This window comes from Nuphar pumila, chromosome 6 (genome assembly GCF_984573655.1).
Source record: "Nuphar pumila chromosome 6, dmNupPumi1.hap1.1, whole genome shotgun sequence".
In the NCBI taxonomy this organism is placed as follows: Eukaryota; Viridiplantae; Streptophyta; class Magnoliopsida; order Nymphaeales; family Nymphaeaceae; genus Nuphar; species Nuphar pumila.
Window position 1 is genome coordinate 109148719 of NC_143254.1, and position 25035 is coordinate 109173753.

General features: G+C 36.4%; 1 protein-coding gene across 2 annotated transcripts in view; it reads right to left on the bottom strand.

The window, feature by feature from the left end:
- Positions 1-3491: 3491 nt before the first annotated feature.
- The window catches only part of LOC149835642 (pre-mRNA-processing protein 40C-like), a 46283-nt gene continuing 24739 nt past the window's right edge, over positions 3492-25035 (bottom strand). The window contains exons 11-18 of one of the 2 annotated variants that reach the window (XM_090008650.1): positions 23838-23978; positions 23576-23682; positions 23340-23463; positions 22169-22216; positions 15359-15502; positions 15102-15248; positions 6805-6927; positions 3492-4162 (exon numbers count right to left, since the gene is read on the bottom strand). In XM_090008650.1, coding sequence (XP_089864776.1) covers positions 3848-4162; positions 6805-6927; positions 15102-15248; positions 15359-15502; positions 22169-22216; positions 23340-23463; positions 23576-23682; positions 23838-23978 — 1149 coding nt within the window. In that variant the 3' untranslated portion in view covers positions 3492-3847. The remainder of the gene's footprint in view (positions 4163-6804; positions 6928-15101; positions 15249-15358; positions 15503-22168; positions 22217-23339; positions 23464-23575; positions 23683-23837; positions 23979-25035) is intronic. The other variant, XM_090008651.1, reaches the window with a different exon arrangement.

Genomic DNA, 25035 nt, shown 5'->3' on the forward strand with positions numbered 1-25035 from the left:
ACATTTTTTTTGGCATCTTTCAAAGTCGTCTTTTCCTTCATGAGTTTATAGAATTGAATTATATGCTTCTTTGTTTTTGTTATATCATTCTGGAAAAAAAAAGGTTATTAGCAAACAACTAACTATAGATTAAATCTCAAAAACTTAACAAAATAACACATAAATATGTATCTGCATAAAGTTTAATTTATTATTTTTACTTAATTCATGCATGTACAATAAGACAAATATACCACAATCATACCTATAATAATCATATACCAAGACAAGCACATGTACATATGTACATGTACAAATTGAGTTAACAAAAATATAAAAATTACATGTTTTCTTGTTGTGAAATACCATCCATGTGGCAGGCCATCCAATCAGTGTAATATTCATAGCCAAACCATGCTGTAAAAAAATGAACTTGCAATGCCAACATTAAATTTACCAAGTATAAGAGAGTAATAAGCAAAATTATTGAATAAGTAATGTTAGCGTACTGTATTTTTGATGTTCTTATTTGCATTAATTGTGTTGCCCGTGGAATTATACATCTTCAACTTCTTTGCATTCATATTCATTTCATAAATAACCCAATGTTGGTTGCTCCAGTTGATAGGAATTAAGTTCGGCAACATAAATCGTGTTTAAAGCCGTTGTGCACTTGCAAATTTATGTTTTGTAAGTATGCAAAGTTGTAGAGCGAATACTTTGTCAGTTTTATCAAAAAGATGCATAAATTCATTGATCTCCAAGCATGAACGAGCCTCAACTTGTATCCATTTAGTTTCGACTATTTGATATAAACAGTTAATGATTATCAGTTAGTTTCTATTAGTCGGTATAAAAACTTTAGAACCTCGCTTTCGCGGCCCCAAAGAAATAGGGGGTAAAGTTAATAGTTTTTGGCAATTTTATTTTGTATGTCATGTCCTTGTGGGTTGCTTGGAGTCTTTCTATGAATCTTGCTAGATGTTACATACGAGCAATATGTGATACATTTTTGTTAAATTCAAATGAGTGTACATATAAATGTAACAAAGGAATAAACAAATGAATGTCCAAATCTAACACTTACATCACTTGCCAACAAAGTTTGTTCATAAAATTCATACTCTTTCGGTTCTGATGGCCCTTTGATTTCTATGTCAATACCTTATTTTCATCATCAATTGAAAAATGAATATAAACGCATACGTAAAATTGTACCACTAATTGTATACACACATGGCTCTGGACATTGATTATAAAAACATGGGAAACATATTTCCTGATAAACCCGTTTCAAATCACATTGGAAACTTACTTTATACGAGAAACCCATTTCTCTTCTTTGAAAAACATGTTTATGTACATTTTTTGCAAGTTTTTCTTAGATAAGAAAATTTTCAATGAAAAGTTGAGATATGTATTATTCAAAAGTTTAATTATTTATTTTAGTTGTAATCAACAAAATAATATATTTTATAAAAAAATTATTAATCCTTACTATTTATCATAATATTAGTAAAAAAAATAAAGTTTATCTAAACTCATAATATTCTTCATTCATGTTGCCAACATTTGTTCTTTTGCTCCACACACACACACACACACTATATATATATATATATATATATATATATATATAAAACCATATGTGTAAGTTATATATTCTCAATCAAACTTCATAGATGCATTCAGCATAGTTTATCTAATAGGAATCATTCTTTGTATCATGTTTTCTGGACATAAAATAAGGTTTTTTAGGTCTTGAAATTTTGGTACATTGAGAGCTGTCAATTTTTAAAGATCTTGAAAAACCTACATATAGGTCTAGTTCACATGATTCAAAACTTGTTTCCTACTAAAAAAAGGCATGTAGATCATATCTATATTGTTGATGAACAAAATGCCTCAAGAATTTTGAAAAATTAAAGCCTTCTTTAGGTGGGAGTAGGTGCTCATATATATATATATATATATATACATGCCTTTTTTAGTAGGAAACAAGTTTTGAATCATGTGAACTAGACCTATATGTAGGTTTTTCAAGATCTTTAAAAATTGACGGCATATACATGAACTTTAGAAAGGACCAGCTTGCCTTTCAAAAAAAAGTTTAGAAAGTCTCGTTTTCAGATTATGCTTCTCAACATGTTTCTCGTTTCTGTTTTCTTTCATAGCAACCTTGGTCCAATCACATTCTAAAATATGCATTGAATGCCTAAAAATCAAATCATCAATAAATATTATAATTATCATAAAAAGAAAAAGGAAGACCAATTCACTGATTTCTAAGAACTTGGTGAAGGACCGATTAGATTCAATTTAGACAGCATTGGTTCTACCAATCTCCGTTTGAGAAAGGTAATTATAGAGGAGACTGGGGCTTCAAGCTTGATTTCAAGGAAGCACCGGTTCTGGCCATGTCAGACTTTCAGAAGCAGTTCAAAATCGATAGGGACGCTTCAGATCATGCTTTGGGGCAAGACGGCCGAGTGGTCATACCACAGTGAGACGTTCAATTGAGTGATGCAAAAAGCAGACAAAAGAACCTAAAAGTCAAGCCTGCATGCGTGGTTTGCTTCAACTTGTGCAACATGCAACAAACCTTTAGATATGGCAGTGGATGGCTGTGGGGCCTTGTTTTTAAGGCTCAACATGTAGGTCAAGTAACCATCTTTCAAATTCACAGACTTTGATACGGCAAAGGAGCCAGGGCAATATCAGTAGAAATTTGTGCTTCCCACAAAGAAAAAAGCTAAAACAAAAAGTGCGAGAGAAAGAAAAGGGCACGCAATACTGCATCAGAATAGAACCCAGCCAAATATATGACAAACGCATCAACAAACATCTGATGACTCACCACACGTTCAATCGACATGACACTGGGGGTTACACTAAGGCTATGTTTCGTTTCGTTCAAACATAGCCTAATTTTCATCCAAACGAAACATTGTTAGCTTCGTCAGTATGACTGGGAAACAAACCGAGCCACTCGCTGCTAAAGTCATGTTCGACTCATAAAGAGCTTGTTCAAACCTGTAAAATAGGCCCAGCAAGCTGAACATAAAGAATGAGTACTCAGCGCTGCTCAACTTAGTATAAGATCATCAAGTAGTAAAAAACATATTTTAGATATATATTAAATTATATAGTATATGTAAAGCATATGATTGAACTATTTGGTTTGCAAAAACAAGGTTTAGTGGTAAAATCTTACTACTAGCTCTGAAACAATGTTTTTTTGTAATCCTAGTTCTCCCAGCTCCAAAACAATGTTTTTCCTGTAAACAAGCCAGCTCGAATTCGACTCATTATGAGCACGAACACAGCTTGGCTTGCCACAAGAATGAGCCAAGCATGAACACTTTAAGCTCAGCTTGTTTATCAGCTCCACTTATCACTCAGAATCAGGATGACAAAATATATACAAGAATCCTAAAATACGAGTCTTACAATTTCATCTACTCAAGCAAGCCTAGCAGGAAATCCACATAAATATGATGGAAGAAAGCAAGTCACAAAACCCAATAATTTTTTTTAATTTACTGAATAATTTTTGACAAGTTTGGGAATTTTATATAGCAGATAAATCTTCCAGCTGATCTACTTGGTGTTACAGACATTAAAATAAAAGAAACAAAATTGGCCTACAGTAAAGCAGCAATGAAAAGAATGAATCAAAGCTATTATCACATAAAAGAGGCGTATGAGAGAGGCATAGAGACAAAGAGGAGTCCATCTTTGGCCATGGCTTAGCACCAGCAAACTCCTAGAGTCCACATGAGTTTTGGTCTTCTCAACAGCATGTGCTTTGTCATCCATTGCATCAGATGCTGTTTCTACTTCGGAGGGAAGCAGAGAGAGAGAGAGATCATCTTCGGCCATGGCTTCTCCTTGGCACCGGTGAACCCCTGGAGTCCAAAGGAGTTTTTGTCTTCTCAACAGCATTTGCTTTCTCATCCTTTACATCAGATGATTTTTGTTTACGAATCATTTCTTCAGCATATCGGCGCCAGAGGGACTCTCTCTCTTTCCTAGGCATCTTGGCATATCTTACATCAGGCTTCAAAAGTCGTTTTGCCACAGACCAGGAGTTAAGTGCAGTCTTCCCAACCTCCACCTCTTGGGTTGCAGCTTCCCCTGTGATGACTTCTGTCAACAAGGCTCTAAATTCACGAGCACAGCGCTGAAATAGACCAGTGAAAGAGAAAGTAAGCTCTATGTATGGCCTTGATTTCTCAAAAACATGTCTCTTATGAGCAGATCAGATACTAAATAGGCTATAAGCCATCAGAAAATGTAGAAGGGTATCGCGTTTAATGGCAAGCCATTTGTGAACCACTCAAATTTGAAACTGAAGCAGCAGCAGTAGTCCCTGTACATATCCATTGATATCTACCGTTGAAACTTGAAACTAGACTCTCATCCACCCTTTTTTTTCTTCCTTTTTGAAGATGATTATCTTTATTTTTGGATTTCTGGTTCATGCATGAAGATTGTTGAAATGCCACAGAATATGTGCAAGATTTTCAAAGGAAACAAGTTATACAGCTCCCAAGCAGGTTCCACAGTATTGGTTTAGCGTATGAATATCTATCTAAAACTCTCAAGAAGGTTTCTAGCAACATCTTCTTAGAGAAAAACAATAAATAAGTCAGAATTGCTTAGTTAACGAAAAACATCTTTCTTAACCTTATCAACATGGCATCTACATAGTACACATGTTTTTCCACAGAACATGCTAAAAAAACCAAAAATGTTCTACCATGTTTGAGAAAAAACAAACTTTTAGTTGCTAGGGTCAGGAAGTACACTCCACAAAAATTCAATCACTAAATATCTAGAAGGCTCTGCCCCAAAGAGTCAACAGCCCAATCAAAGTTTACTCTTTCCCCAAGAAAAAGTGCCTTTCCTGAATTATTCACACATATAAAATAACTATGTAAGGGCAGATGATGGGATATGAAAATTAAAATAATGATATCAAATTTCAAGGCACGCCTTTCAAGTCTTTCTAATTAGAAAGATAAGAATTCATTAGTTTGTATCAAGAAGAACAGATGCTAGGCAAGAGAGGGATGGCAAAAAAGAAGGTGATCTAAATTATGTTAGGTGTATTAAGTATGAGAAGAGCTTCTTGTGAAAGATAAGAAGATTAGAGATAGATGGAAAATTAGATAGAAAAATATTATATGCTTTATCAAAAAAATATGGGGATAATGAAGCAGATCCAAAAAGGGAAGCCCAATCAAAGAATTAGATATAATCATTTGAAGAGCTTGAAATGCAATAAAGAAACTGTAAAAGAAGCATCAAAGACCATATAAAATTCATAGAGAAACATGGACCAAGTTTGCAGTCCATAATAAAGGTTACATCACCAACTGTAAACTGTTGGGATACAAGGTATGGGCAGGTCTTATGCATTAGCATATATGTATATTTTGTTGAGCTTAATAGATGCCATTTGTTGCAACTTGTAATGTAGGGTGAAATCTGCCTTTATTTTTCTATTTTTCTTTTAATTTCTGTACTTGATAAAAGGAACATAACAACCTAATGGATTATGAGATTCACAACTGCAACCTCTCCCTTGGTGGTCCTTCATTGAAAGCAAAATCTCAAGATTAACATGGCGTCAGAGCATTCCTAATACCACATTCTCATAATTGTTGGTTGCTTATGTGTTTCTACATATCCCACTCAATGAAGCTAGTCAGAGGTGTCGTCTAAGGCTATCTCACCATTCAAGGTAGGCACCTTTTCATTTGATCCAACCTGATGAAATAAAGTTCTATCAAAAGGATAAATGCTTTCTCAGTATTAGTTGTACAAATAGCCTAGAACCAGAATTGATGCAATCCTCAGTGTGGGACCCACAAAGAGTTTTGAAGGAAATTTGCTTTCACCCCTTCTTAAACTTTGCCTAATAATTATTTGAACGGTCAAGTTAATGAGTTTTAAGGCCATTTATGAGTTGGGTCAAGGTAACCCAATATTGGACCGAACCATTTTTGAATTATTAATTTCCACTGCCATATCACAAGATATAATATGCACATTCATGATGGAGCATCACAAATGAGAACCTTAAACATTCATTTGGCTTTTAGGACTAAAATCGAAGTTCTTAAACCAAGTACCATTAAAGATGAACCAGATCCAGATACAATAAGAGTTATCTTTTATTCAGCCCCACCAGTCATTCCATTTCCAACATGGTTGCCATAATTCCTTGTGCTTGGTGGTATTTGGCCATTAGAGAAGGATGTGGTCAATTCTGCATGTGAACTGCTATTTGCATCATCTCAAGTTTCTGAAGAGTTTGAAGAGATGTGGATGATCAGCATATTTTTTGTAGTGGAATAACCATCGATAATATTGATGCATAACTGAAAGCAATTGTCAGTCAATGATGATCCACTAAAAAAATCAGTTTTTGTGGCATCAACAGTATCCACTTTCATATTTCATTTGTCAGCAGCATGAGATAAAAGTTTGATTGACCAATGACAGCAGCAAACAGGAAAATGTTAAACTTGTCATAAATATGTTATTTAATTCATCATGACCAGGAAGGAAACAATGTCCATTTGTTTTCTTTGTTTTAAAACTTATAAGTGAAATAACAGAATCAAAGGCACAAACTTGTTTTTGCTCCCAGTTTGTAATTATATTGTCAAACCAACTTTTACACAATTGGAGATGGGAAGCTTGGACAAAAGTGCGCTCGCAACACCAATAGAATGAATGTAGACTGACTATTCAAAAATTTTAACAAGCTACTTATCTAGCATCACATGAACACGTGTGCACACACATGCTTACCTCATACAACATCTTTACATGATCCCGAAATAGCTTTTCCATGTCTGTTTCCTCTAAATCAGGGTTTTTGGCACGACCTAGTGGATCTTTGTCCAATTTTGGTTTTGATTCAGTCCAAGATGCCTGAAAAGATACAATGCAGCATAGAGGATAATAAGCATTTACCACATCACCAACTCAAGTCAGACATAAAATGACTGTAAAGCAAGGTTACCAAACTAGGAAGTGGAAGCGGGAAACGATACAGGAAGCGGAAGCAAGAAGCGAGCCATTTTAAAATTTATAGGATTCGGGAACCGAAGTATCAATTTGAAAGCGAAATAGGAATAAAAAATGAAGCAATATGGTAACTGAATAGGAATCGAACAAGAAGCAAATAAAATTGATTATTCTTATTTTTCATGATTTTTCAGTAAAAGAGTTAATTTTTTGTTAAAATCTAACAATGATGGTTACCAATTTAGAAAAAGTACATGGGAAGGGAGTGGAAGCGTGAGAGAAAATAAATGAAAACATGAAAAGAAACGCGAGAAAAACATGTAGGAAGCATAGACCATGCGTGGGGGAATCAATATTCGCATGAAGTTTAGGAAGCGATCAGTATCGTGCTTCCAAGGCGAGCTTCTAGGAAGCGTGCTTCCCACCTACCTAAAAAGCTTCTGGTAACTCTGTTGTAAACCAAAAGGATTCGACCAAGTTGACTCAATTCAGAAACGAGACATACCAAACAAAAAAAGTCATAAATTTTGCAACGATGAGAACCTATGAAGAAATATTTGTGCATACACGTGTTTACATGTATGTGTGAGAGAGAGAGAAAGAGAAGTAAAAGATTCCATTTTAAGCTTCATTTATTTTGGATTTTTGATAACTTGTACTAAACAAAGATTTAGTAAGTGGCTGCAACAAATAAAAAACTCAGCAGCTTGTCGCATATTCTGAGTACCACCACTGTTAGCTCAGGAAATACCTGAGGTAATGAAACGGATCAAAACCAAAATATGTCACTTATGGACTTGCAAGAACACACTTCAATCAAGAATAACACTTGATTGAATAAGCCACAACACCCACACAAGGGTCAAATATCTTTGTTATTGAATGGAAATTCTCTTGAGAGAGTTGAAGAATACAAGGCTTTGAGGCCTATTTATAATGAATGGAACCACAAGGGAACAGCCCAAAGTGGTTGTTGGGCTGCTCCCAACAGTCATATTTATGACTGTTGAGAGCAGCTCCAACAGCTACTTTAAAGCTGCCCCAACAACAAAAAAAAAGAAAAAACATAAAAAATACAAAAAAAGTAAAAGAAAATAAAAGGTTGTCAGCTCCTAATGGGCCAACGCCTATTACAGTGAAAAGATCGAAATATCCTTGATGGGTATTTCGGTTTACAATGTATATATATACATCTTAACACCCCCCTCAAACTCATGGTGGAACAACCGAGAGTTTGCCAAGTAGGAAGTGAAATCTTGGTGACGGGAGCGCTTTAGTGAAGAAGTATGCTAGTTGATACTCAGACGGAACGTAGGGCAATGTGATGGTCTTCCTCAGGTATTCTTCACGAATCTATTTCAATATGTTTTGTCCTCTCATGAAATGTAAGCGTTGAGGCATAGCGAGGCGCTCCACCAAAATCTGAGGCGAGGCGTAAGCCTCAAGGTGTAAAGCGTAAGCCTCAAAAAAAAATTAACTTAAAAAAACTATAAAAAATATCTAAAATTATAAATAAATAAAAAATGCTTTGAAACAGAGTAATAGAAAGTGGAACTAGGAAATGAAGCCAAGAATCAATCATAAAAGCACAAACATGTTCCAACAATAGACAAGGAAAATGTGGTATAGAAGGCAAATAAAGACGAGAAAAAAAATGAATTTTCAAACTCTGCAAGCAAATCAATGCCTACCTTCTGCGTGACTTGATACCAAAAAGATACCAGAAAGAAAGGAAAAACAAGGTTGAATGGATCAGAAGATACTCATATTCAAGTATTCTTGACTGGAAGCACAACCATGACGAAAACAGAAAGTTGAGTTAACCTTTTGCAGTATGAGGAACCATACACATGTCAGCATAAATTACTGCAAGGAATGGTCATGATCAGTTCATATTCTATTTTTTGTGTACGCCTCGCCTCGAGGCGTGCGCCTCAAGGCGTATGAGGTGCATGCCTCGGGGCTTTTGCTATTTGTACGTGCGCCTCAAGGCTTAAAGCCCCTCACCTTGAGGCGAGGCATGCTTTTTGCACCTTGAGGCACATTTTTAATAACATCAGTATGATGGATTGCAATGTATACAGTGCTCTTGTTGTCACAGCATAATCTTGATGGTTCTGTAATATGAACTTACAAGTTTTTTAGAAGTTGTCTCAATCACACCAACTCGGACGTAGTTGTTGTCATGGCACGATACTCAGCTTCAGTGGAGGAGAGAGACACCTTCCGTTGCTTTTTGCATCGCCATGAAATTAAAGAATCACCTAAAAAAACACAAGAACCAGTGGTTGAGCATCTATCATTTACATCCCCTCCCCAGTTAGAATCAGAGTATGCAATGACTTCTAATGAGGAAGAGAATGATAGAAATAATCCATAATTAATAGAATTTTTAATATATTTAATAATTCTCATTACAACACTCATATGTAATATAGTGGGAGCATGCTAAAACTGACTAACAAAACGAATAGCATAAGACAAAGTGCCAATCATTTGTCTGTATAGAGTTGGATCCTTCAGAGGTTCTCTATCATCCTTCTTCATTTTTGCATTTATGACCTCTGGAGTATCAACTAGTTTGTCATCTGAGAGACCTGATCGATCTATGATTTCTGCTGCATACTTAGTCTGTGACAAAAAATAACCACGAGGTGAGTAAGTCACTTCTATTCCAAGAAAGTAACATAAAAAACCTAAATCTGCCATTTCAAATTTGTCTTTAAGGATATTTTTTATCTGATTTACTCTCTACTTATCACCTCACGTGATAATCATGTCATCTACGTACAGTAGTAATATCACCATTCCTACGTTGAAAGACTTAACAAGTGTCAGTATAACAAGATTTAAAATGAAGTTGTGTCATCACACTACTGAATTTATCATACCAAGCTTTGGGGCTTGTTTCAAACCATACAAGGCTTTGCATAGCCGAAGGATCTTTTCATGTACTAAACTTAAACTTGGTGGAGGATCCATCGAAACCTCCTCATCCATATTACCATTTAAAAAAATATTTTTTACATCCATTTGAAAGATTGGCCATTTTTTAATTGATGTTATAGAAATCGGGGTTCTAATAGTGGTCATTCGGGCGACGGGAGCAAATGTCTCGTCATAATCTCTCCCATATTCTTGATTGTATCTCTGGATAATAGCCTAGCTTTATATCTTTCTAATGTTTCATCCCATTTAATTTTAACCTTATAGACCCATCTTCCTATAGTTTTCTTACATTTAGGTAATGTTTAAATTTCTCAAGTTTTTGCCTTTTCTAAGGCTTCTAATTCATCATTCATTGCCTTAATCCACTCTTGATGATTTTTGGCTTCGTAGTAAGATGTTGGTTCTATATATGAATGTATGGCCATAAGACATGAGATATACCTTTGTTCAAAAGAATCATAAGATACAAATCTACTAGGAGCTTTTAAAATTCGTATGGATCTTCTAATATTAGAAGAATCCATATCTTGATTTTGTGAATATCTTTCTAAAGCACATAGTGGATGATCTTCTGTACATCGAGTATAGGTTTGTATATTATTATAAGATATGTCTACACTACTAAGAACATCTATATTTTCATTTGTATTATGAGTGTTTTCGTTTTCACACTCATGCATATCGTGACTATTTTTACACCTTTCATGTTCATTGACAAGATAAAAAAAAATGAATAATCACAACTCTCTTGAATTTTTTCTTTGCTAAAACCATTTTCATTTTCAAGAAACGTAACATTTCGTAAAACATACAATTTGTTTCTTTCAATATCATAACATTTATATCTCTTTTGGTTTTCGACATAGCTTAAGAAGACACAAATGATAGCTTTTAGAGATAGTTTGTCATTTTTATTAGTAAGGACAAAACATTTACATCCAAAGACTCTTAACCTATTATAATCAGGTGATGTTTTAAGTAATTTTTCAATATGAGACATTTTCAATGTTTTTTGAAGGCATTCTTTTTATCAGATAAACTACCGTAAGAGCGACTTCTGCCCAAAAACTTTTAGGAACATTTCTTGAAATAAGAAGTGTTCTAGTTGTCTCAAATGATATGTCTATGCTTCCTTTCAGCTAGTCTATTTTGTTGAGGAGTGTATGGACAAGATTTTTATGAATGATCTCATGTAGGCCAAGGTAATTTTTAAACTCTTTTGACACAAATTCTCCACCGGAATCAGTTCTAAAAAATTAAATATTGGTTTTAAATTGAGTCTTTGTATAGTGATGAAAATTTTTAAAACAATCAAACACTTCCGATTTTTGTTTAAGAAAAAATATACAAGAGTGTCTACTATAGTCATCCACAAACACAACATAATAAGATACGGCTCCTTTGGATACAACTGAAGTCGGTCCTCATACGTCTGAATGTACTAACTCAAATGGATTTTTAGATATAAAATGTCTTGGCCCAAATGGTAAGGATTTTATTTTACCAAGAATGAAATCTTCACACACAAAATTTTTTCAACTTGTAAGAAATGGAAACAATTGTAATTTGGAAACGCTAGGATGTCCTAGTCTTTTGTGCCAATTTTTTATCAATTTCTTTTCCACAAAATTACAAAAAATATGTTTTGATAGCTCAAGATTGTCCATTACATAGAGATCTCCTCTTCTATGGCCCCGCCCAATCGGCTTCCCGGACTGGAGATCTTGTATTAAACAATTATTAGATAAAAACAAGACTTTGCATCCATGATCCGTAATTTGAGAAACGGATAAAAGATTTAAATTCAATTTTGGTACCACTCGAATACTTGGTATGTGAAAAATGTGTTATTTTTTAAATAATCCAAAACTTTTGATTTTCAAAGATGTTCCATCGGCGGTTGAAACATAAGAAAATTTTGAGTTAGTATGACATTCGGATAATATAAACTCGTTTGGAGTCATGTGAAAAGAGGCACCGGAGTCAAGTATCCAAGAAGTTTTACCAGAGTCACCACTTATGGATACGGTCGCTCCCAAGAAGAAAGAAATTTGACCTTTGAACATTTGTTGTAGTGCCTCCATTAGTTCAGCCAAAGATAGTGAGCCGATACACTTGGAGTCGTCTACATCATGGCTTTCAACCGAAGCAACCCGCTTATCATTTCTATGATCTTCTTTCTTTCTTTTGAGACAGAAAGGTTTGATGTGTCCCGGTTCATGGCAATGATAGCATATGATTTTGCCACCCTTTTTGTATTCATGATCCTCTCTTTTGTCGCTTCTTTCATAGTTGATGTTTCTTTCATTCTCATTTTTTACAAAATAAGGAGGTTTATAACTTCTAGTATGATTACCGGGCTTTGACATAGCAAGGACGGATTCTTCTTTTGAACCAGATGTTTTTTTCCATCTATTTTCCTCTATGGTTAACTCTTCAAGAGTTTCGACTATGGATGGTACACCTCCTCTATGAAGAAGAGTTGATTTTGTCCCTTCGAATTCGGGTCTAAGCCCATTAACAAATTGGTAGAAATGTTTCGTTTTAATTTGATTTTCACAGAGTTCTACATCTTGAGGACAATGTCATTTTGGCTCAAAAAGAGTCAATTCATCCCATAGGAAAGAGAGTGCATTGTAGTATTCCCTAATGCCCATCTCTCCTTGAGTCATAGTTCTTACTTTGTTATGGACATTACATATGTGAGCAATATCTTTAAGACTATACATGTCTTTAAGATAGTTTCACGCATCACTGGCGAAATCAAATTTCGTAAGGCTAGAACATTTGTGAATGTCTATACTATTGATGAGCCAACCAATCATCTTGGAATGATCCATTCTCCACTCTTTCCATTTTCTTTCATAATCGGAAACGGCTTTAGACATTTTCTCTCCTTGAAGGGCAACTTCTTTTCCATTCTCAATTTTGGTGAGAATAAGTTTAGGCTCATTTTTGGAACCATCCACCAAACCTCATAGGCCTTTTTTCCATATTTTGTGTTTTACTATGGATGCCCACATCACATAGTTTGTATCATTTAGGCATATAGAAATGGAGACTACTACTTCCCTTTCATTATTCATTTCTTTACAACGAGAAGAAAAGAAAGAAAGATAGGGAAACAAGAAAGAGATAAAGAAGGATAATACACAATTGAAGATGTGCGCTTCCCGATGCAACAATCCACGATCCTCCTTTTAATATTATGAAAGTATTACCTCAAGAACACCAAAGCTCTGATACCATGTAATGAAACAGGTCAAAACCAAAATACGTCAGACACTTCAATCAAGTATAACACTTGATTGAATAAGCCACAACACCCACACAAGGGTCAAATATCTTTGTTATTGAATGGAAATTTTTTCTTGAGAGAGTTGAAGAATACAAGGCTTTGAGGCTTATTTATAATGAATGGGACCACAAGGTGTTTCTCTCAAGTACATTAGTATAATTAAAGATATGTATGAAGGAGTAGTAACCAATGTCCGCACTTGTGGAGGGGTGACAACCAATTTTCCAATAACGGTGGGGTTACATCAAGCATCTGCTTTAAGCCCTTTCCTATTTGCGATAGTGATGGATGAGCTTACGAGATCAATTCAAGAAAATGTACCGTGGTGTATGTTGTTTGCTGATGATATTGTTTTTATTGATGAGTCTAGAGCTGGGGTTAATGCTAAGTTAGAATTATGGAGAGAGACATTGGAAGCTAGAGGTTTTAAGTTGAGTAAGAGTAAGACTGAATATATGGAATGTCGGTTTAGTAAGCAACGAAGTAGTGATGGGAGTGTAGTGAAGCTTGGTGAGCAAGAAATACCGGTGAATGATTATTTCAAATATTTGGGATCCATCAATCAAAAGTATGGAGAAATTGATGGAGATGTAAATCATAGGATAAAGGTTGGGTGGATGAAATGGAAAAGTGCAACTGGAGTGTTGTGCGATCGTAGAATGCCATTGCGGCTGAAGGGAAAGTTTTATAGGACGATTATTAGACCCGCTTTACTATATGGTACGGAATGTTGGGCTGCCAAGAGACATCATATTCAAAAAATGAGTGTAGCTGAGATGCGGATGCTTAGATGGATGTGTGGAAATACAATAAAAGATAAGATTCGGAATGAGGAGATACGTAAGAAGGTAGGTGTTGCACCCATTGAAAATAAGATGCGAGAGAATCGTTTACGGTGGTTTGGACATATTCGGCGTAGGCCTAATGATGCGCCTGTTAGAAGGTTGGAGAAATGGGAAAATATATTAGTTAAAAGAGGTCGGGGTAGGCCTAGGAAGACTTGGATGGAGATGATAGGATAGGATACTTTGAACCTCACCGAGGACATGGCATTTGATAGAAATGATTGGAGGAATAGGATTCATGTGGAAGACCCAAAATGAATTTCTTTTTTGGTTCATATCGCTGACCCCAATTGTTTTGGGATGAAGGCGTAGTTGTTGTTGTTGTTGTTGTTGTTGTTGTTGGGACCACAAGGGAAAAGCCCAAAGTGGCGGTTGGGCTGCTCCCAATGGTCTTTAGAGCTGCCCCAAAAACACAAAAAACGAAAAACATAAAAAATACAAAAAAAGTAAAAGAAAATAAAAGGTTGTCAGTCCCTAATGGGCTGACGCCTATTATAGTGAAAAGACTGAAATACCCTTGATAGGTATTTCGGTTTACAATGTGTGTGTGTGTGTGTGTGTATATATATATATACAGCTTAACATATGTGTGTGTGAGAGAGAGTGAGAGAGAGAGAAGTAAAAGATTCCATTTTAAGCTTCATTTATTTGGATTTTTTATAACTTGTACTAAACAAAGATTTAGTAAGTGGCTGCAACAAATAAACAACTCAGCAGCTTGTCCCATATTCTGAGTACCACCACTGTTAGCTCAGGAAATACCTGAGGATCTTTTATCTTCTGCGTAGGCGCATGTATGTGTGTGTGTGTGTGTGAGAGAGAGAGAGAGAGAGAGAGAGAAATAAAAGATTCCATTTTAAACTTTCATTTATTTGGATTTTTTATAACTTATGCTAAACAAAGATTTAGTAAGTGGCTGCAACAAATAAACAACTCAGCAGCCTGTCCCATATTCTGAGTACCACCACTGTTAGCTCAGGAAATACCTGAGGATCTTTTATCTTCTCCGTAAGCAGGGCTTGATAAGAAACCATTGCATCCTTTCTACGAGCCTTGAAGCGAACTCGTTCCATTTCATGTTCTTCCCTTTCTTTTCTCTTCCGCGTTTCCCGCTCCCTTTCTTTCAACTTCTCCTAGAGATAAAATAATAAAAACCTTAAGTGAGATAAATGGTAAGAATATATACAAGACAACTACAACCAAGATTATCCAAAAGGCACATAAATCATAGACGATTAACTACCTCTTCCTCCCTTTTTGCTTTTGCAGCCTTCTCTGCTTCTTGTTCTGCAGCTTTTAGTTCAGATATATACTCATTGAATAAAATTTCCCTTTCTTCATGCTTCACTGACTTGTATCTTGGATCACTTCGTAGGTTATCCTTCACCTAAAGAAAGAACAAACACATGAAAGGGGAAAAAAGGACAACTATCACAAGATAAACTAGAGAAAATATATGTTTTTGCAAGGCATGCAACTTCCCTCTATTGATATATACAAATACAAATGAACAGCCATTTCTTGTCTGAGGGCAACCATAACAGCATGCATAGTTCAGAAAGTGCACATGGTAGCACAGCACACAGCACTGGGAGCAACTGAGACTTCATCAGGTATACAGCCACTTAGAAGTTTCTAACACCATGCACATGAAGATAATCTGACTCCCAACACAAGGATACAGAGACATCGTCAAGGTACTAAAAGATATGACAAACTGCAATGGTCAAGGTTCCACAATATTTTACAAACTACCAAATATGGAATACTGTGAACCAAGCATCTCACTTTGTATGGACCCTTGCTTTGTGGATATGGAAGCTCCAAAATGGTCCCATTCATTGCATGAAATACACAACAAATCATGGAATTAGTCCCCCACAAGGACCACTATAATTGGTTTTACTACTGTTCATTAAAAATTTCAGATGTTGATCAAGGATGATAGCCCAGACCCTCAGAAACCAGTAAAGGGGGCATGCACATGTTCCTGTAACCCCCTTATCCTTTTACTCAAAAAGATGCAGAAGTCAGTACTCTAAAAACAGCACATAAAGCATGAGCTGATAATATAACAGAAGCATGTGCCCCACATCTAAAGTAAGAAACCTACAATATTTTGTGGACATAAAAGTGCATTATCTACAGCAGCTAATTCAAATTTCTGCATGACCATGCAAAGCACTGACATCAACTCTCATCCTTTCTAAGAAAGAAATGAAGACGAGGAAATTCAGAATTCCTTGGAATAGTGAAAATTTCACCACAGGCATGGAAGGTATCAAGCACTGATACACTGAAAGCATATTAGATATGTTGACATGTACAACAGAAGTGTTACATAAGTTGTATTTAGGGCTTCAGAAAGAAAACATTGGATTTGTATGCAAAGGAAGGACAGTTTATATTGTTATGATGTGTGAGGTGTAAATATGATAATACACAAAAGCATGTAAACTATGTTACTTGGATACTGAAAAGGGTGTCGGTGTCAGACACAGGAAGAACTGTCGAACACGGCGGATCTTAAAAAACTAGACACTTGGACACGGCTATATATATATATATATATATATATATATATATATATATATATATATATATAAGAATAAGAATAAGAAAAAAAGGGAATTAAAGAATTATGTAAACAAAACAGTAAAATATAAAATGCACATCCCTTTCTCATTTGTAATATGAACCTTGATGACTTACAGAAATGTCAATCACGTAATATAAACATGTAAGATTTGTGAGTTTTCTTCAGAGCCTGGAGAACGAGAAATTAAGAGAAGGAAGAGAGAGAGGCTGCAATGAGTCACGATTTCTCAACAACAGAAATCGTGACCTATTTCATTAATAAATAGGCAAAAGCCCTAATACATAGCCTTCACCATAACCATGATAAGCTGGGGTTATTTACAAGTATGCCATTATGTTGTGGACATGCTACATACAAGTAGTTTGGATCCGGATCCGGATCCAAACTGTAAATACAAAACACGTATACTACACTGTCTAATAGTCTCCCTCAAGTTGTGCATGATTTTGGATCATGGACAACTTGCCCTTTAGAAACCAAAAATGGCACTTTGTGAGTCCTTTAGTGAACAAATCAGCCACTTGGTCTTCTGTTCTAATATAATGGGGCTCAATCTCTTTTTCTTCAATCTTCTGCCTGATAAAATGCTGATCAATCTCAATGTGCTTAGTCTTGCTGTGATGAATGGGATTAAGAAATATTTGAATAGCACTTTGGTTATCACAAAAGAGAGAACAACTAGCAATCGGCTCTTTGAGCTCTGTTAACAAATGTCTAATCCATGTTACTTTTGCCGTAGCAGCAGCCATCGCCCTGTATTTTGCTTCTGTGCTAGATCTAGCCACTGCTTTCTGTTTTCTACTACTCCAGGAAACAAGATTGGCACCAATGAAAACGCCATACCCTGAAACTGACTTTCGATCATCAGAATCTCCAGACCAGTCTGCATCTGAATAAGCAATTATGTCATGAGCAATATTCATGGATCTGCTTTTGGTGTACAAAAGTCCATCTCCAACAGTACTCTTCAAGTACCTCAGTATCCTCTTTACTGCATCCATGTGTCCCGTCCTTGGCTCATGCATGAATTGAGAAACTTGATTGACTGAATATGTAATATCTGGCCTAGTAAAAGTAAGATATTGAAGCATTCCCACTAGACTCCGATATTTGGTGGGATCATGATACAAGTCTCCGTCTTGCACACTTAGTTTTTGGTTAAGCACACTAGGAGTAGCAAGAGGCTTGCAATCTTTCATTCCACCCTTTTCTAACAGATCCAGGGTGTATTTATGTTGGGTCAAAGTAAGTTTATTTCCTTGACTATCCACTTCTACTCCAAGAAAGTACCGAAGGTTTCCAAGGTCCTTCATTTTGAACCTTTGACTCAGAAGGTCTTTAGTTTCTTGAACATGATTCTCACTACTTCCTGTAATAATTATATCATCAACATATATTAACAAGAAGGTAGTAAACGCCTTACCTCGAAGAATAAAGAGGGAGTGATCCAATTGCGATAGATAGAAACCATGTCTTTGAATTTCTAGAGAGAAACTCTCAAACCAAGATCGAGATGCTTGTTTCAGTCCATAGAGAGCTCGATTTAATTTGCATACATATTTCTTTGAATCTACTTCTGTATAGCCTGGCGGTTGTTCCATGTATACTTCTTCCTTCAAATCCCCATGAAGAAAGGCATTCTTCACATCTAGCTGACTTAATATCCAACCATAATCGACAGCTAATGAAAGAACAATGCGAATTGGACCCATTTTCACAACTGGACTAAATGTTTCATCATAGTCTTGTCCAAACTCTTGAGTGAATCCCTTGGCTACGAGACGAGCTTTGTATCGTTCAACACTTTCATTCGGCTTGTATTTGATCTTCTAGACCCATCGTGAGCCAACAACATTTCTATCTGGAGGTCGAGGAACAACCGTCCATGTTTGACACTGGTACAAAGCTTCCATCTCTTCATTCATGGCTTGAATCCATTTTTTGGAATTAATGGCTTGATGAAAATGTCTAGGCTCAGTCTCTTTCTCAATCTGTAACAAAAATAACTGAAAATCCATGGTGAAATTCTCATAACTGACCCACCTTTCAATAGGATGCCGAGCTCTTTCAGATCGTCTGATCGGAATAGCTACTGTATTAGAAATTGAATAAGTAATGTCGTTGGATGGATCAAACATAGGATCTTCTTGTTCAATATCATCCGAAGTCAAGAGTGAGTCCCTTTCTCTTCTCCTATAAACTTGCCCAGCAAACTTGTTAATCTTTGGAGGATGTTCTATTTCAAGTTCCTATATGCCATTGTATCCATCTTGACGGGATGTTCTTTAAGCACAGGAGGAAGAACACTCATCATTGGTTGCAGGAAAGAGCTCTGCACTGAGCCATGGATCATAAAATAGAGTATTCATATTGGTTTGGGCAGAAACATATTCTCCATCTCCAAAATCATTCTCATCAAAAACTACGTTCCTAGATATCTTAATTCGTCTGTTGTCAGGATCATAACACCTGTACCCTTTGTGGTGATCTGCATATCCGACAAATCTACACTTGGATGCCTTAACCTGAAACTTGTTTCGCAAAGAAGAGTCAATATGAACATAACACGTGCAGCCAAAAAATTTTAGTTCATCATAATCAGGATGCTTCCCAAATAGGACAAAAAAAGGTGATTTATCTTCTAAAAGCTTCATGAGCAGACGATTAATAATGTAAACAACAGAGTGAAAGGCCTCTGTCCAGAGTCCTATGGGAGTATGACTTTCGTGCATCATGCTCATAACGCTTTCCACAATGTGACGGTGTTTCCGTTCTGCAATTCCATTCTGTTGGGGTGTATGCGGGCAAGATACTCTACGATTTATCCCATTATCTTGGAGATAATTGATAAAATCCCCGGAGGAGTATTCCCCCCCCCCACCATCACATTGGAAATGTAGAATATTAGAAGAAAACTGAGTTTTGACAAATGTATAAAAACAACGAAAAATAGAGAAAACTTCTGATTTATTCTTCATGAAATATATCCAAGTGAAGTGAGAAATTATCAATAAAAGTAACATAATATTTGCTGCCAAAATTAGAAGGATTAGGAGCCGGTCCCCATACATCGGAACAGACAATTTCAAAAGGCCTTGAAGCTCTCTCATTTATTGAATGAAAAGGAAGAACATGACTCTTACACATTTGACAACTTGAACACATTTTATTATCTGGTCTAGGAATCAGGCCAGACTCAGGAATAAGACCATCAGATATGAGTCGCTCAACGAAGACTCGACCACAATGAGCAAGACGCAAATGCCAAAAATCAGGCTTATTACATTTATTTGAAGATTGCAAATTGAACACATGAATATGCTTTGACGACATGGACTGAGGAGATGACTTCAAGGTAGGTCGAACACAAGTAGAAGGGTCCTCCTGGAAGACATACATATTTTCCCGGCGTTCCCCTCTAGCGAAAATCTTCTTCGTTTGTAGATCCTTGACATAAACAAAAGACGGAGTAAATTCAACAGAAGAATTGGTATGATCAACAAGCTTAAAAACAAAAACAATATTTTTTGTAATATTTGGGGCATGAAGAACATTGGAAAGATGAAGTGGGGATTTAGGCAAGGGGATAGAAACATTTCCAATGTAGGTGATGGGGTGGTGTGACCCGTCTCCAGTGACGATGTTACTTTTTCCAAAATAAGGAGTTAAAGTAGAGAATTTACCCGCATTACCTGTGACATCAGTAGTTGCCCCTGAATCAATGTACCAGACTCCTTTATCATCGTGTTTCAGATCAAGTACAGACAATGCAGCCAAAAGAAGCTCTTTCACATCGCCACCAAACTTTGAATGGTTCTCCTTTCGTCCTAACGAGCTCTCACCCTTTTGGAACTTTCCTTTGTTCTGTGGATTGTGCCAACAGTTGGCTTTGACGTGACCCCGCTTGTTACAGAGATAACAGGTGGGCACGTTTTTCAGATTATAAGAAGAGGCATTCGGGGTGGGTAGTAACCCACGCCCCCCTGGAGTACCTCGTCCTCTGCCTGCACCAAAATGACTATCACCGCGTCCCTGGACAAAAGAAACACTAGTAGAAAGAACTTGTCCACCAGTGTCATGTGACATCCCCTTTAAGGTCATCTCATATTGAAGGAGTTTCGCTTGCAAGTCTTCAAACGATGGTAAGTTGGGTAGACATAACAATGAGGTCGAAAGAACATGGAATTCCGATCCTAATTCATTCAAGGCTTGCCTGACTTTATCTTTGTCTGTCACTTCATATCCGACAACAGCTAGTTAATCGCTTATGTTCTTGACCTTATTCAAGTATTCCATGACAGACATGGAACCCTTAGTGAGGAGTTGAAATTCACGCTGAAGAAAGGAAATTCTAGCCTCTGAAATCTGAGAATATGTCTTCACTAGCCGGTCCCATAATTCTTTTGCTGAGCACTCATCTGGAATTCCCACCAATACTTCTTGAGAGATAGTAGAAATAAGGAAAGCAACTGCAGCTTGATCACGCTTCATCCAATTTTTATATTGGGGATTTGGTATTCGTTGTATAGAATCAGCCTCGTTTTCATCCTTAGTTTCTTGTATGATAAAATATGGAGGGGCTGAAATTGATCCATTTAAATGTCCAGAAAGACCTTGACTTTTAATGAATGGAAGAATTTGTCTCTTCCAGATCAAGAAATTGGAATTGGTAAGTTTTTCAGAAATGAGTTGACCAAGAAAGTTGGATGAGAGAAAAGTTTGAGAAGAAGAAGAATCCATGACTTAGAACAAGAAAAAGGATATTATTGGCGTGTGCAATCAGTATATAAATGCAGCAACCTTTTTTTTTAAGTAGAGAGCTGAGAATTCAGCGTGAATCTGATTATCAGAACTGATACCCGGATTATCAGGTATAATCTTATTTGATTAAGGAAGCTAAGACTTTTCCTTTCTTCTTTTTTTTTGAAAAATATATAAAAATTACACACAACAATAATAAAGCAGAAATAAAAGGAATATCGCTGATGTACAGATCTGTTAGCAGCCGATAAAACCCAAATATGTGAAATTGAATGGAAAGGGGAGAGACAAATCTGATGTACAGATTTGGAGCAACCGATAAAACCCCAAAAGATATCGTGAAAGCAAAGAAATCGAAAAAGCTGATTTGGTACAAATCCAAAGAAGCAAATCCAAATCGAGAGATCTACTGATTCGATGGACAAAAATATCGTGAAAATGGATTTGGCCCAAACCCAAATCAGTTTCAGCAATCAAACTGGATGTAAAGAGATGTAAAGATGAAGGAAGAAGTACGAGCAGATTGAAGGAAGAAGTACGAACAGATTAAAGAAAGAAGTACCTGGGGCTGGGTCTCGTATTCCAGTAGAGAAGAAGTACGAACAGATTGAAGGAAGAAGTACCTGGGGCTGGGTCTCGTATTCTAGCAGAGGAATAGATTGAAGGAAGAAGATCTGAGGATGGCAGAAGTACCTGGGGCTCGTATTCCAGTAGAGAAAGGAAGATCTTGTATGGACGTACCTGTGTAGAAGAATTTCAGCCCTTGGATCAGACGTGCTCTGATACCATGTGAGTTTTCTCCAGAGCCTGCGAACGAGAAATTAAGAGAAGGAAGAGAGAGAGGCTGCAATGAGTCACGATTTCTCAACAACAGAAATCGTGACCTATTTCATTAATAAATAGGCAAAAGCCCTAATGCATAGCCTTCACAATAACCATGATAAGCTGGGGTTATTTACAAGTATGCCATTATGTTGTGGACATGCTACATACAAGTAGTTTGGATCCGGATCCAAACTGTAAATACAAAACACGTATACTACACTGTCTAATAAGATTGTAAGTACAAAAACAAATAATCAAGACTAATCAATAACCACACTTCTAAGGCAAAATGTAGAGCAACAAAAACATATACTCGACACTTGTTTAACAAGTGTCCACAAAATTGGATACTCGTGTCCATGATGTACGAAACAGGACACTTGTATGGACACTGGTTGGACACAGTGTGTCCAAACACATTTTATGGTGTCAGACACTTGACACACATGTCCAAAATTTTGGACACTTCTGATTTTAGAAACAGCATGTCGGCGCCCTGTCTAGGAGTGTCGGTCCTGGGAAGTGTCCGACGCCAACACTTCAGCTTGGGAGAAGTATCAATGTAACAGCATGTAAATCAACACCCAGCTTATAGCAATATTAGGTGACAAATTACAAAGAAAGAGATAACTGATTTTGTGTAAAATAAGTTGACATAAGGTACAACAAAAGTCATGTTTAGTGCTTCAGAAAGAAAACATTGAATTTGCATGCAAAGGAAGGACAATTAATATTGTTATGATATGTGAGGTCCAAATATGATAACGCATAAAAGAATACTTGTAAATCATTCACCAAGTTTATACCAAATTTAGATAATAAATTACAAAAGACAAAAACAATTGATCTTGTGTAAGATTTTACTTTCAAGTAAAAAGTGAATTATTATTTAATCAGAATGTGGCAAGATGTCACAGCTTTACAAAAAGCATGTAAAGAAAATCAATCGACCAACCCGGTCCTCCCTCGGCCATCCTAAAGCAAAACTGTTCATATCAGCATCAAACAGTAGGATGTGATACATGAAGTCTAAACTTACCCTGGACCAACGACTATTTCTGTTGATGTCTCGGTTGTCTTGAAGCATGGATTTGAAGCTGGACACAGCAGCTGCACGGACAGCCTGGACATTCTCTTCATAAGCTTTCCTTAGAGGAAGAACCCTGCAATCAATTAGACATAACAAGTCAGACATATAGCTCAAAGTTATCCATAAAATGCGGACAAAAAACACTTCATTTTATAATGACCAACTACAAGAAAAATCAGTTGTACTTTTCATTTAGCAATTGCTCTCGCTCCTTGCGATCCAAGGCCACAAATCGTGGATCATTTCCCCACTTCCGTTTGAATGTTGCATAGTCAGTCTTATGATCAATGTCCTGATGTTCAGTAACTAAAAGGTGTAAGTAACAAAAAAACTACACACGCAAAGCAGAAAGGACAATACAACAAGAATCTCCAAATCCATAACTGTAAGGAAATTTTGTCACCTAAAGAGTTGCAGTGAAAATATAAGACAAGCCCATATAATAACCTCTGAAGCTTCTTCCAGCAATTGCTTGAAACCCTCAATTGCGGCTTTTTGGGCCGCCCGTTTCTCCTTTCGCTCCTCTTCTGCTCGATTGCGAACATAGTGCTCAAACAGAGATCGTCGTAATGCATAACCAGGTACAGCCTGCACAAATACAGGTCATTAAAAATATTTAAAAACAGCAAAAAGAGGTGGAAAAGGAAAAAACAATACAAACAAATCACAGAATCAAAGCAAAATGAAGAAGCACAACCACTGAACATCTGCAAGCCATTATCAGCTCATGTGGAGCGACAACCTATAAAATTTAGAATAGCTATTCACAACGAGCATGCTGCCAACGATATTTCACTAAAGCCAAATGAACGCAAAAATGTTCTTCACGAAATTTCTCCCAATTATACATTTACATTATTCCATTATAAGGATGCACACAAAATCCAACATTGGGTAAAAAACCTGCAATGACAGTTTTTTCCCAACTCCATTTTTGCTCAAGATTAGGAAATTGTATGGTCCATAGAGTTCACCACTCTACTGAAGTTTAATTAAAATTCAAATGCAATGAAGGGAACCAGCTTGCACATGTGACAACAGTTCAACAGATAAGCCCGTCATATGAGCACCTGCAACTTTTCTTTAAAGCCCATAACCACAGAGCAAGCTTCCACCAGTTGTCTGCATCAGCATGAGTTTAAACTGACCCATTTTCATCTCAGGTGACAGTCCTCATTGGAAGAAAACAAAAAGCTCTTAGAAGAAAAGAAATCTCTTCGCTTTGTGATAAAAATAGCCTAACTTCAATGATCATCAACAATCAGATTAATATGGACATCATGCTAACATAACTGAGGATAAAGAAGCCAGAAACTTACCATTCTCATTCAGCAAATCACAGATCACAGAACGGGACTGCATAACAACCAAAGAGAAAAAAAGGTAATCTATGAAAAACCTATGGTGAACCTATAACCTATTATAACGAGCATAATCGATAGATAATTTCTGAATCTCACCATATCCCAAATAACTAAGAAGAAACTCTCTATATAGCAAAAACTGTCCAGGTCAATGTTCAAGGGAGGAAGAACACAATCACTACTAAAGCATGATCAGTACTGATCTACTATTGTTGAAAAAACAGTCTGCAGACATGGAATGTGTTCCCCCAACTGCTATGGGCATAAGAAAAGTTTATTGA